At 56.9% G+C, this 14,377-nt stretch overlaps 1 protein-coding gene across 1 annotated transcript; it reads right to left on the bottom strand.

Moving 5' to 3' along the window:
- Window positions 1–49: 49 nt before the first annotated feature.
- On the bottom strand, window positions 50–14,172 carry MFGE8 (milk fat globule EGF and factor V/VIII domain containing). The gene is made up of 9 exons (XM_004278245.4): window positions 14,010–14,172; window positions 11,151–11,279; window positions 10,639–10,770; window positions 8,271–8,452; window positions 7,695–7,850; window positions 6,883–7,027; window positions 2,191–2,375; window positions 919–1,074; window positions 50–797 (listed from the first exon to the last, which is right to left on the bottom strand). Exons 1-9 carry the CDS (start codon window positions 14,080–14,082, stop codon window positions 660–662), a joined length of 1,296 nt encoding a protein of 431 aa, XP_004278293.1. The 5' UTR covers window positions 14,083–14,172; the 3' UTR covers window positions 50–659.
- Window positions 14,173–14,377: the final 205 nt, after the last annotated feature.

Below are 14,377 nucleotides of genomic sequence, written 5' to 3'. Positions count from 1 at the left end.
CCCAAGTCAAAGCCCATTTTGACGGAGCAACGATGAACCACAGCGAGAGTTCAGGGGGTGATATAAATATATTTTGAAAGCTGCCTGTGTACTCGGGGGTGAAGAACCAGCACAGAGGGCCGCCCAGGCCCAGCCACCTCCTCCCCCATCTCTCCACAGACCCAACCCACCCGCTTCTGTCTCCCTCTAGGCTTCAGGAAGAGGGTCAAGAGGGGTCTCCAGGGAGATGAGGGGGAAGTGTCGGGGGGCTAGGTGGAAGCAGCAGAGTGGCAGCATCATGCCCCAGGGCTGAGGGGCAGGAGACCAGCACTCTCCAGCTTGGGGCCTCAGGGCCTATTCCTCCAGGGCCTAGGGAATGGGGGGTGTGGGAGAGGCGCTACGGAGGACCCACGCGCCCTACTTCGCCCTTCCCTGTCCATCCCAGACCTACTCAACTCCCACCGCGCCTAAGAAAATGGGATGGCATGAGGGGTAGGCACCACGGGCACGTGGGAGGGGGAGGGAGGGAGGGAGGGAGAGACGACTGAAACCCCCGCCCCCAGGTCAGCTACAATCAGGAGGACGGGTGGAAAAGGCAGCAGGTCCCCAGAAGGCCAGGAGAACCAGGAAAGGGGCAGGTGCCCCCACGGCCCTTGCGGTCGCTGCAGCCGGGCCTACCACTAACAGCCCAGCAGCTCCACGCGAAGGGTGATGCGGTTGTGCCAGGCCACAGGCAGGATGCGCACAAAGCGAGCCAGGAAAGGCGCCTCAAACATGTTCTTCTTGTGGGAATTATTGTCCATGTTGCCAGGGAAGATCTAGAGACACAGAGGGGGTCAGGAGGGCCCCAGAGCCAGCCTTCCTCCCCTTAGGGCCCCGGATCCCACTCGCAGGGCATCCCTGGAGTGGGGAGGGAAGGACAGCTGGACACACACTCACCTTGCTTTCCACGGCCCCCTGGTCCCTGTACTCAGTCCAGTTCACACCATCGTCACCATAGGCCACCTTGTAGGCTGCCACATATTGGATGTGGCCAAAGTCTCGTGCCCCCTGGGTGATGATGCCAGTCACTCGCTTCTGAGAGCCCAGGTCAATCTACAGGAAAAAAAAAAAAATCCACCCCATCTTCTTTGCTTGGACCATCTCCAGTAAGGTGGGAAAAGGCAGACACACTGGGGCATACAATCTAGTTCTGGAAAAACTACTTCACTTGGCAGAGCCTCAGTTTTCCATCTATAAAATGGGCATAAATAATTCCACTTACTTTGTCAGACACTGTTAAGCACTTTGATGCAATGAAGCTCAGATTTCAGAGCCTGGGCTCCAGCCACCTCACTGCCAACCCCTCACAGGATAGGAACAGGGACAGGGGAGGCCATAGCCTACAGGGACATGAACTGCTCCCGAGGCCCCTGCAGGGCTGTCCACAGCCTGACATTGGTCCTGAGGGACTCCAAAGGCAGGCAGCTCCTCACGGAACCCAGCCCCACAGGCTAATGTGCTTGTTGGGGCCTAGAGATGCCCCTCCTGCCCCCCAGTTCCCTGCCCATCCCAGGGAGCCTGCCGGCTGCCCCTGGGCAGGCAGTGCGAAGACCCAGGCTGCAAACCCAACTCTCTGACAACAAGCGGGTGAGCCCCAGGCAAATCCTCACCCTGCTGGGACCCAGTTTCCTCATCTATAAAATGAGTGGATGCTCTGGTTTTCCATGACTCTCCTGTGCTTCCCAATTTCAGTGAAATCCAAGGGCTGTCTCATGGTGTGTTCTCAGACAGCGAGTTAGAGAGCATCCTCTGAGTGCAGGCAGAGACATCCTGAGGTGTCCCTCCTCCATCCTGCCCTGCTGTACGTGGGCTCAGCCTTATCACCCTGTGGCAGCCAATGGAGGTGGCCCTACCCCTACACACACACACACACACACACACACACACACACACACACACACACACACTCACCACCTGGGGCTGGGGGCCTTGGTGGAAGCAGCACTGAGCTCCCCCACCATCCCCCCCTCTGGAGTTACAGAATCAGGAGAAAGGTGGGGATATGAGAGGAAGAAGGAGCAAAGCCGAACACAAACAAGGCCGTGCAGAAACTCCCTCTTGGGGAGCAGAAGCCTGGGTTGGGCCAGGGTCATAGATCCAACAGCCCCACCCAAACCCACCCAACGCCAGCCTACCCCAGCCCTGCACCCCAGGGGGAGCCTGACCCACCTGAAGCCACTCAGAGGCACTGTTGGTCTGGGCGGTCCAGGCGTTAAACTTGCCCTGATTATCCAGCCGGGCATAGGAGGGATACCAGCTAAAGGCACTGAGGCCCCAGGTTTTGTAGAAGCTGGAGGCTGTGATCTGCTTGCTGGGGATGGTGTTGTCCTTCAGGCCTAGGGGTTCGGCGCATCCTGCCAACAAGGGGGGTGCTGTCACCCAGATCTGGGGTCCACAGCCTCCCAGGGGTGTGAGCGTGAGGTGGTGAAGGGGAAAGAACTCTGTGGCTCCTGACTGACCTCTGGCATCCTCTTAGACAACAGACGGAAGATCCTTCCACTTTTAGGGCCAACCATTCTATTTGCTTACTGACAGCCCCACCCACTCCTCAGCTCAGCTCCCACCCAGTGCCCCTCACTTGCTCTGCACAGATCACCCACCGCTCTTCTCCCTCTGCACCACGGCAGGCCCTGATCCACCACCTCCACCCTCCTTTAAGGCCTGACTCATGGGACACCTCCTCCAAGAAGCCTGCCCTGACCACCTCACTTGGGTGGGACTTCTCCCTTCTCCGGACTCACAGCACTTCCTCTCTGTCACTCCTACAGTACAGCTGCTATTCACACCGCTGAGTCCTGGGATAACCGTCAAGAGTGCTAATAACAATCATCTCACTGACTCAGTGCTGACTTCAGTCATTTAATCTACCACACAAAAACCGGAACGAAGAGGGTATTAGTAACCCCATTCCACAGATGAGAAAACTGAGGCTGAGAGACATTAAGCATTGTGCCCAAGTCTCACACACACACACACACTCCTAATCACCATGTCACACTGTGACACTATCTCCACCATTCCTGCACCAACCCAGAGCCGTGAAGGCCTGCCTGGTGGTGACCCGGCGATGAGCAGGACAATATTCCTGCTCTCTAGCAGGTGGAAGCAGAAAAGTCAGAATTCCTGGGGCTCAGAACCAACCCTGTATCCCTGCCCCACAGCCCCTCCCAGAGGGCCTTCACACACTCACTACCTGGCATGCTGTCAGAGAGGCCTGGGAGGGCTACCTGAGAAGCTGGCCTTGGTTTCACTCAGGCCTGCTCCAAACACTCAGGAATGTGCTGGCTGTTCTGCACCTGCAGGTGGCCAGAACAGTTGGGAACGGGCAGGAGATAAAACTCCCAAAAGAACGATGGGCGTGTCTCACACGTGGCAGAATCACCACTGTACAACCGCCTGTCCGTTTGCAAAGTCAGGAGTGGGAGAGTGGGCTTGGAAAGTCATGGCTCCATCTGGGAGCTGACTATAGAACCCAGTGCCTTACCTCACTGTCTCCCCACACGCTCACTCCCCTGCCAGTAAAGACATTTGCCTCCAGAGTGTGCTGATGCCGACCAATCGTACCATCTCCTCGTGACGGTGGTGCACCAGGTAACCTCTACCCTGCTCCCACAAAGAGAGGCTGCTGGGCTGGGAGGTGGCTCATCCCACGGCTCCAGACCTGGAGGGCCATGAGACCAGCCCAAGGCTGGAACACTCTGCAGAGGACACCAAGGCATCATCTGCCCACGGTGGACCATTCTACAGATCATCTGCTTCCAGCAGTTCATGCCCCCATCGCTTACGGCATGTCAGACAGCCTTCCACATAAAATGCCCTGGGCAGGGTGCCAAGCCGAGAGCAGGACTGTCAGCTCCACCACTCGCTATGCAACCCTGGGAAGTCCCTCCCCTCTCTGGTCCTCAGACTCCCCATCCATAAAATGAGGTACCAGAGCAGTGCTTCTCACAGATCACCTGGGGACCTTGTTAATATGAGGATTCTGTCTCAGAAAGTCAAGGGTGGGGCTGGGAGTTTGCATTTCTACAAGCTCCCAGGTGATGCTCATCCTCCTGGTCCATGGAGCTCACTTTAGTAGAAGGCTCTAATCTGCCCAATCCATTGACTCCACCACCCTGATCCAAGCCACCTTATCTTCCCACATGTCTCTTCCCTCACTCACAGGGGCCCTCTGCCCCCATTCTCCCTATACAGCCTAAGGGAGCTCTTCTAGACCCAACTCTAATCGTGTCCTATTAGCACTCCCTCCACAATGGCTGCCCCTTGTTCTCAGGATAAAGACCTGAATCCTTAAAATGGTCTACGTGGCCCCTGCCTGGTCCGTCTCTGCCTACCTCTCCAGCCTCATCACCCACCAAGCTACCCCTCATTCTCTAGGCTCCAGCTCCATTGGCCTCCCTTCTATCCTTCACATGCCCCAGGGCCTTCGCATGTGTCAATTCCTTGCCTGGGATGCCCTTTCCAAGTTCTTCACGCGGCTTGATCTCCATCATTCAAGCCTCTACTCAAACGCCATCCAACACAGCAGTCCCCATGCCGTTCCCTCTCTTCACCCCAAGTCACCCTCATCACAACTCCCTCTAATGTTTCCTTCATAGTTCTTGCTGCTATCTGACCTTTCTTTTATTTGATCCTTGTTTCACATCAGCCTCCCTCATTAGAATGCAATTTCCATGAGGTCAGGGATCTCACCAATATTGCTCCCTAGAGCCAGGCACTCAGAAGGAGCTTAATAAATATCTTAATAAATGTCTATCTACTGAGTTAAATAACTAATCAATTCACCAAGGACACCTTGCCCGCTGGTGAAGAGGAATCCTGGTGCAGGGCATGCCCAGAAATGCCCAGACCTCAGCCCCACGCATGGGCACACACCAACACTCTCTCCAGGTGACCGGAATGCCTACAAGGGAAAGGAGATGGTCCAGTCCTTGAGGGAAGCAGACAGAAAAACTTCACTTCCTCGGCTTGCCAGACTCACCCTCTCTTGGCCTTGGAGGTAACCGGCTGTGACAGGCCTAGGCTGGAAATCAGCCAAAGGATTCAGACTATGACAGTGAGTAGTGAGGGACTCCAGGGAGAGGAGCCCAGGGTGGGGGGCCCCAGACCTGTCTATGTCCTTTACCAATCGCCTGAATTTCCTTTTAGCAAAAGGCAAAGTCTTTAACTCCCCACTTAAAACAGTTAGGCTTGGGGGACTTCCCTGGTGGTCCAGTAGTTAAGACTCCATGCTCCCCATGCAGGGGGCCTGAGTTCGATCCCTGGTCGGGGAACTAGATCCCACATGCATGCTGCAACTAAGAATCCCGCATGCTGCAACTAAGACCTGGTGCAGCCAAAATAAATAAATATTTAAAAAAAAAAGAACAGTTAGGCTCAAAAAGCAGTGACCCTGGGAGCAAGAATATGCTGGCTCAAGTACATACTTAAAAAAAAAGACTAAACCCAGACAGTCACTGAACTGAGCTCTGAGTGGTATTGGGCAGTAACTAAAACGGGATAACAGAAAGAGGTGCCACAGGGGGTGGAAGGGGGAGCAGAGGGTGGGTCTTGGGTTAAGATGAGAAAGACAGAGAGCACCTCTGCTCTGCAGCTCTGCCTAGTGAGCCCTACAGTTCTGCCGGTGGCCAGCAGGTGGCACTGTGGCTGTAAAAAGAGGGAAATATCCAGGCCTCGGAGAAGGCAAGGCTGGGCTGAGCTGGGCAGAGACAAGGCCCTCAGCCCAACCTCTGCACCCTGACCTCTCCAGTGGTGAGATTTTTTATGACTCAGCAGAAACCTATCCCCTTCTGGTCCCCCATCCCTCCATCTGAGAATCTCTCCGAAAGAGCAACAAGAATCACCATCCCCGGGCTTCCCTGGTGGCGCAGTGGTTCAGAGTCCGCCTGCCAATGCAGGGGACACGGGTTTGTGCCCCGGTCCGGGAGGATCCCACATGCCGCGGAGCGGCTGGGCCCGTGAGCCATGGCCGCTGAGCCTGCGCGTCCAGAACCTGTGCCCCGCAACGGGAGAGGCCGCAACAGTGAGAGGCCCGCGTACCCCAAAAAAAAAAAAAAAAAAAAAAGAATCACCATCCCCAGGGGACTTCCCTGGAGGTCCAGTGGTTAAGACTTCACCTTCCAATGCAGGGGGTGCAGGTTCGAACCTGGTCAGGGAGCTAAGATCCCATATGCCTCTCAGCCAAAAAACCAAAACATAAAACAGAAGCAATAAAGTAACAAAATCAATAAAAACTTTAAAAATTGTCCTCATCAAAGAAAAATCTTTAAAAAAAAAGCACCATCTCCAGCCCTATGACCCTAGAAGTCCCCATGTTTCTCTTGAATGCAGGCTACAGGTTTGGGGGAAGAAACAGTGGATGGGTAGGTGTCAGAAGCCCAGGAATTCAGACCAACTTTTAATACCTACCAGCTGTGTGCCCCTGATAAACAATTTATCTGGGCCTCATTTTCCTCATTCATTCATTCACTCACTCATCCATCAATATTTACTGAGTGCCTATGAGCCAGGCTCTGTTCTAGGCACTGGGAACGCAGCAGTGAACAAAACAAACTCCTTGCCCTCGTGGAACTGACATCTGCAAAACAGAACGAATGCTACATGTTCTAGAAGTTCAAGGAACCAATCAGAGTTAAGTGAAAATATTTTGAAAATTGAAGTGGTGTCTTTTTTCCTCTACCAACCAGCAAAGAGCAAACACCTGGGCAGGACTGCTGATGGCCAGATGATCCCTCTTGTGGCCATCTCCTGTGACAGCCCAGGTTCCCGGGCCTTGCTGCCACCCTACTCAGCTCAGCTTGGCTGAGAAAAGAGGGGGCAGGGAAAGCCATCTCCGAGGATTACAGAGCCTCCAGCACTCACCATTCAACTCACAGCCAAGGAGCTCAAAGCGAAGGGTGCAGCCCCGGTGGCAGATCACGGGCACCAGTCTCACATACTGCACCTCCAGAGGGGTTTCAAACAGGTTGACCTTCAGGCCGCTGTTGTCCACATTACCCATAAATATCTAGGAGAGAAGAGGCAGACTGGAGGAGTGGGTCAGTGTGGGCAGTCCCACTTCCTGGGGTGGTCTCCCCTTCCTCTTTGGGCCCGGAGGCAGAGGTGGGCTCAGCCCTTCCTCTGGCCACCTCACAGCCCTCAACACAGATTCCCTTTTTCAGATCTTCCTTGGTCACCATGGGGCCTGGGCATAAAGCCCCGTCTTTCGCACAGGGCCACCTATGATCTATAGGGTGCCCCTGTGCAAATTAGGATAAGGTACTCCTTTCTCAAAAGACGTTTTTATAACATTTTTCCCACAGATAGAAGTACACAAACATGACGTGAATGGTGCTGACTTAGTAATGACACCAGTGTACAACCTGTATGACTGTACATGGTATCCCTGATGGCTCTGAATGCATCCCATATCCACCACTACCGCCACCCTCAACGAGTCACTGAACCTTTTTGAGTCTCACTATTCTTATCTATAAAGTGGGGCTATTACTTTTAACCACAGAGCACGGGCACAATCTGGGTTTCCCAAATTCTTCAAACCAAGAAACACCTGAAAACCCACCTCAAGGCCAATCACCCAGGGCACTCTCACCTCATTGGGGGCCCTCAAACGGCGCTGGAGCCCCAGGGGTTGCTGACCACAGCCCTTCTTTAGGGCTCACGACAAACCTCACCTTATCTCCTGACTCCCCTGCGCCCTGGATGAACTGGAACTTGCGCCCATTGGTGCTGTAGGCCACCTTGAAAGTCTTCAGGTACTCGGCACTGCCTGCGCGGCTAGCACCCTGCGTCACCACACCCGTCACCCGCATCTTCCGCATCAGGTTCACCTGGACCAGGACAGGAAGGACAGAACCCCTATCTCCCAGGTTCTTTTCACCGCCATCACTCCCCCAGCCCAGAAGGAGAACAACCCAAGCAGGACAAATAAGGGCGGCTTTCTCATCTGGCCCTCTCCAGGCTTTGGGCCCAGTGCTCAGGGAAGCACACAAGGACAAGCTTCCAGAGGCCTCGTACAGTGCAAAGAGCCCCTCTACAGCCTAGCGTTCACTCCCCCTCATTCTGCCCATGCACTCCAGGCCCCCCAAAGCTGCCCTCTACTTAAAGATACTTCACCCGTGGGAACCTGCTACCATGCTACCTGGATCCCGGTTATGAATCCTCCCGTGGTGACCCCCAAATGCAGGTGCACTCATCCCATCTTCTTCATTCCCATCACGCTACGCACCCCTGAGCCGTCCCTTCCATACCTGGATCCAGGGGCTTCTGTCGTAGTTGCTGGATGTCCATGCGTTGACAATGCCCGTGAGGTGCAGGCGGGCCAGATACGGGGCCCAGCGCTGCAAACCCATGAAACCCAAGTGCATGGACGAGGCGGAGATCTGGGAGTCGGCGATAGCGCCCATCTCCATGCCCAGCGGCGAGGTGCAGACTGAGGGGGGAGGGGGCAGTCAGAGGGCCACCCGAGCATGCGGGGCCCAGAGGACACAAGAACAAGACAGTGTGGCCTCTGCCGGGGACCCAGAGCAGAGACCATGAAGGGACAATGAAGGCCAAGGAGATACCAAGACAAGGTGCACAGTGAGGAAGAGAGGGGCCGGGCAGAGTCACTGGGGGTTGGGACCCTGGGCTGCCAGAAGGTTCTAGGGCAGGCCGGCACTCATGGTACTGCCATGACTGGCAGCTGGTGTCCCCCACCAGGCTGCAGGAGGTGGTCTCGTTCTTACAGGATATGGAGCAGCAATTATTCGAGGGGGGGTGGGCTGCTGAGTGAATAGCAGCGTGGCCTCCTCTTCCTTCGTGCCCCCGCCCCATCAGGAGGACCGCCACACCCAGCCCGGTCCCTGGTTCCCCCAGGAGGATGGCTGCGGAAGAAGCGACGCCTCAGACAGCAGTGAACATTACTCGTACTGCACATAAAGCAAGAAGCACATCTGCCTGGAGGTTTCTAGAATCCCACTGGCAGGAGTTTTCTGGATGGGGTGTGAGTGCCATTCTGTTTTCCCTCATACCCTTTGCCCCTTCTAGCACTGGTCCTGACCCAGCCATCTGGGAAGCTGCCCCTGGCCAAGCGATGTGGTGCTTGGGGGCCGAGCCTGTGTGCCTGGGGCTCAGCTCCCAAGCAGAGAACCCGGGACAGATTCACTCTTATTCCAAAATCCCAGGCTCACGCCAAGCTCGGTGTCTGACATTCTCGCAGGGAGAATGAGGCACAAGGGAGGCCATACACCCGAGATCAGAGCCGGCCACTGGCTGAGCAGAGACCTGAAGCCAGGTCTGCTCTGCTCTGTCCTCACAGCCCCCATGCCCACACCCAGAGGGCCCCAAACGTGCATTCTTTGGGCCTGTGGGGTCCTGGTGGGCTCCAAGGAAACACACCATGTAACAGATAAGGAGGGGCTGCAAAGGTCTCTCTGGGGGTGTTCCTCCAGCTTTGTGGTCGCCTCCTGCCTTCTGCCCCAGGTGCTGGACAGACCCCAGGCCAAGAAGCAGAAGGAGGCTAGATGAGTAATCCCCACTCAGGCACACACAGGGTTACCTGGGCTAACCCAGCAGCGTAATTAGTGGGCCCACCTGGCCCCACCCAGGGCTCTGTCAGCTTTGGCGACCCCGCCCCCCCACATTCCTCCACCCAGTATCTCAGACACATCGGCCTCAGCCCAGGGCCCAGGGCCCAGGCCCTCGGGGCTGTCTCCTCTAACATGAAGGGCGACACAGGCACTTCATCTGCTCTCCCCAGGAGCCAGCTCCCACCGGGCTGGCCCTGCCCTCCCTCCTCCTCCCAGAGCCCAGCCCCACGTCTGCCTACAGCAGGAGCACCTGCCCCCTGCCCACAGGGCTCAGTGACAGAGCCACCAGACTGCAGACGTCTGGCACCGCCACCCCTACTCCCCCTACCCCTGCACCTAGACATGACCTCGCCGCCCCACAGCAAGTGAGGAAGAGTCCTGGGTTGTGGGAGGGACCCCAGCCAGGCCAGGAGGGAGACGGCGTGCACAGACAATGCTGGCCAGGTCTGCCGGGTACCCGCCCAGCACCGGTCTGTGGCCACGTGGATGACCAACCAGGCCAGGCGGGTCAGCCCCTCTGCACACGCAGGGCCTCTGAGCGCCTGACCGTGAGGGGATGACCCAGCCTGCCCAGGCCTCTCCCTCTTCCCAGAGCTCTGTGATGAAGCCAGAGATCAGACCTGGGCCAGAACTGTCAGACCCTGAGGCTCAAACCTTAACTAACCTCCTGGGCCCCAAAAGATTAAGAATCTGTTGGTTTTCCCCTCTTGGTAGAAAAATGTCAAGACTTTACCCTAATGCTGTGTGTCTGATTCATGGTGACATAAAATAACACTCCCACGACCTCTGGGGTTACCACCAGCCCTCACTCCCCTGCAGAGACATCAGGCCTGGCCTGTAGTCCCAGGAGAGAGGGCCAGGCAGGAAGAAGCCTGGGGAGGGACAACAGGGTCCCCCGCCCCTCCCACACACACCACCCCGGCCTAACTGAGGCTCTGTCCACTTCCTCAATGCACCCTGACCCAGGAATAAGGCCAGCACACTGCCTGGGCTGCCAGGACTGTGGCTCAGGGTCTGCCCCCTGGAACAGGCACCCCCAGATACTCACCAATCTCACAGTGGATGCCTGTGTAGCCATGAGGGCACTCGCAGATGTACTGGGTGAAGACATCCCCTCGGTGGAAGTCGTCAATCACCTGGCATTCGGCATCATTGTGGCAGGGATTTGGGAAACAGGGACCTGGGGAGAGGGAGGCAGGTGAGATGGGCAGGTGATCAGGAAGGAGCTGGGGACAGGCAGAAGCGCCAAGCCCAAAAGGACCCTCCGCCCAAACTTGGCCCACTGCCCGCTTCCCCCAACCATCTCGTCCCTCCCCCCTCCCAATCTGCCCGATGGGGCCTGGGCCAGCCTGGAGCCAAGAAGGGTCACGGGTAGGTGAGTCAGCCCAAGTGAAGGAAGCACCCAGCTTTCCAAGTGGCCTGGGAGCTTCCAGGAAAAAGCTGGCGGGCAACAGGAGGGGTGCTGGGGACCAGTGTCCACTTCAGGAGGAGCTCAGCCCAGCAGCCTGGGCTGCAACTGGGAGCCAGTGGGAAGTGGCAGGTATGTCCCAGGGCGGGTACCTCTCTCAGTCTCATTGCATATGAGGCCCGTGAAGCCTTCAGGGCAGAGGCAGTGGAAGGGGGGTTTTCTGTCCTGGTCCAACAAGCAGGTCCCACCATGCAGGCACTGGCTGGAGTCACAGAAGTCACCTGCAATAACAGTTCTGAGTCAGGAACAAGTCGTTCATTGAGTAAATATCTGGGGGGCCAACTACCATGTACGTCCTGGGCCCCTGAGACAGAGAAATCAGATGCAGTCTAGGCCTCAAGAAGCCAGAGGAAAGCGGCAGACAAGTCACCACATAATGAAGAGGGGCCATGAGCTCTGACGGAAGCCTGCATGAGGGGCCAGCAGAGGATGGTTTCTGCCAGGGAGCAGGAAGTTTCAGAGGTGGGGACATTTGAGCTAGTTTAAAAGTCAGAGAGGGAGGGACTTCCCTGGCGGTCCAGTGGTTAAGACTCTGTGCTTCCAATGCAGGAGGCACAGGTTCGATCCCTGGTCAGGGAACTAAGATCCCACATGCCCTGTGGCATGGCCAAAAAAAAAAAAAAAAAAAAGTCAGAGTGGGAGGGTGTCAGGCTGGGGAATGAGGAAAGAACTTTCTTCAGAAAAGCAGAAGCACAGAGGACATGGTATGCTGGAGAACAGTAAGACATCGCTGAAAAGGGAGACTGGCAGGGACTCTTAAGAATGACAAGTTTAGACTTTTCAACCTGCAGAACAAGGGCTCTTAACCTTCCTTTAGTCTCCCCACCATTGTCCACCAGGAAAAAAATGTCAGAGATTCTCAAGCATGAGGTGGGAGTGGGGAAGCCATTTCTTAGTTGGGGATGGGGAATGTCAAGCAAAGGCCATCTGCAGAGATGTGGATGCGCTGCCCAGGGTGGGGAGGCATCCTGTAGCTACACAAAGATCCCTCTGGCTCTGTGTGCCCTCTGGCTCTGTGTGGAAACAGGACGGGAGCAGGTGAGGTAGGAAACCAGGAGAGCATCAGGCAGGCTGTCACAGGCCTCCTGGTAAGACAGGAAGTCAGGCGAAGGGGTGAGGAAGAAGGACAGATTTGAGAAAAACTGGACAACGAGTAGAGGTGGGAAGAGGGCTAGAGAGGACATCACAGCTTCCGGCTGGGGCCCTGGCTGACAGATGTGCACTGTTAGCCTGTCCCCAATCCCTTGACTCGAGTGAACTTCAGCCCACTAGGTCAGCCAGGCCTGCAGAGCACCTTCTAGCTGACCTTAGCATCCCAGAAGGGCTGCCTCAGACCCTACACCCAAACCCATCATTTGGGGTAAAACATGAGACATCTTTTTTCCTCACTGCAGAGTCAAGCCATCCCAGGCTGGAGGCCCTCCTGAGATCCCAAAGCTCCAGAGACCAGGGCGGGGGCTCCAAGGAAGGGAACACTGTCAATGAGCAATGGAGGCCTCAGAGCTCCACCTCAGCGTGGGCCTCGGGAGCTTAAGGAGGCTCCCAATGAGCTATTAGTCACTGGCTTTAAATAGCAGGTTAATCCCCTCCCTGACCTGACAGGCTGGTGGGCACTGCCAGAGGCTTGAGAATGGCCAGAGCCCTGGGCTCCCGACCAGGCAAGGTCCAACTCCCCTCCCTCCCCCTCCCAAAGTGCCCTCTCCCTGTACTGCTCCAGGGCAAAGCAGGTGAGTGGGCAAAAGGGAAAGGGAAAGGTCTCCCCTATCTGGCAGGTCCTTGACTGACTCACCTGTGCACTGCAGCTGTGGTACTTCCCCCTTCCCACAAAGCCAGGTCACCCTCCACAAAACCGCCTTTGGGATTTCAGTGTCCTACCCTCTTTGGGAGATTTCCCCAGGGACATTTTGCCAGGGCTCAGGCTCTGGGGCCAGAGAGGAGTGGCAAGGGACTTTTAAGACCCAGCCAGCTCTCCATGTCTCAGGGGAGCTTGGAGAGGCCTTAGGCTTCCACTCCAAGCCTGGGGGTCAGACTGGCACCGGATGGCACAGCCAGGGCTCATCTGGGACCCACCCACCCACCCCCAACTTGCTTCAGCCAATCTTATTTCTATGAGAAAATGATGGAGGGGGTGCCTGAAGAGTCTTTGCCATCTCCCCCCACCCCGTGGGCACCCTTTCCTCAGCCCACTGTGAAGCGAATAGGGCATCCCTATGACCACCCTGCTGGAGGCCCAGCTGCCAGCACGATGCATCCTAGGCGGGGGAGGAGGACCAAGGAAGATAAACCAGCAGCCCAAGGCCGCAGGGGGAGGGGTGTAGTCAGGAGCCGCCACCTCAGGAGAGAGCCCTTTTCCAAGTCCCTCCCCAGGCTCCTTGCCCCCTCTTGGGTCCCAGCTGGAGGCCCTTCCATTCCACCGACTCCCCAGCCCTTCGCTTATCTGACCAGACACCTACTTTGAAGCAGAGGATAAAATTCCAGTGAACTGACCAGCCGCCAGGGCCGGGAAGGGAGTTACCAGGGAAAGTTGGCTGGAGAAGACTTATCAATACAAGAGTCCTAGAAACTTCCTGGTGGAAGAAGCGCGCGAGTCAGACACAGTTCAATGGCCTCATTTTACAGATGGGAAAAGAGAGGCCCGACACAGCGGATTCCTTTGTTCTGTGTAAGCCACATCCCTGGGGGAGGCTGGGCTGTCACCCAGTGTCCCGAGTCCCCGCCCAGCGCTCAAGCCTCTATCACCGGCCAAAAGCCCTCCGGCGCGGAGACAGCAGGAGAGGCCGAGAGCATCCCCGCCTCCCTCCCGGGCGCAGCCGGAGAGGTCGCCCCTCCGCTTGGCGCCGGCTCTTTGACCAAGTTTGTAAACAGTGGAAGTAGAGGGAGGGCGCGGCGGCGAACTTCCGAGCGGCGCGGAGAGGAGGAGCGAGGGCGAGAGGGCGGCGCGATCGACTCACCGGAGAAGGCGAAGAGTCCCGAGGCGCAGAGGAGCGCGCCGCAGAGCGCGGCCAGCACACGGGGGCACGGCATGGTGTGGAGATGCGGGCCCGAGACCCGACGCTCGGGCTGTTCAGACCCGGCGGTTCTCACTCCTTCTCCTGGACGGGAATAAATCAGGCAGCGCAGCACCTCCCACTGGGCCACGTGCTCCGCCCAGGCCCGCCAGAGGCGGACTCGGGGCGGGGCTCCGCGGCTGGGAGGGGATGGGGGGGAACCGAGGGCTCCGCGGCCACCCACTCCAGCTCCGGCCACGCCCGGCATCCCGCGTGGTGTTGGTGGTGACCAGGCCCTGAGTCCTGAGTCGACTGGGCTAGAAAGGGCTCAG

This window comes from Orcinus orca, chromosome 2, assembly GCF_937001465.1.
Source record: "Orcinus orca chromosome 2, mOrcOrc1.1, whole genome shotgun sequence".
Classification (NCBI taxonomy): domain Eukaryota; kingdom Metazoa; phylum Chordata; class Mammalia; order Artiodactyla; family Delphinidae; genus Orcinus; species Orcinus orca.
The sequence above is the reverse complement of the archived record's forward strand: the minus strand, read 5'-3'. Positions and strand labels throughout refer to the sequence as shown.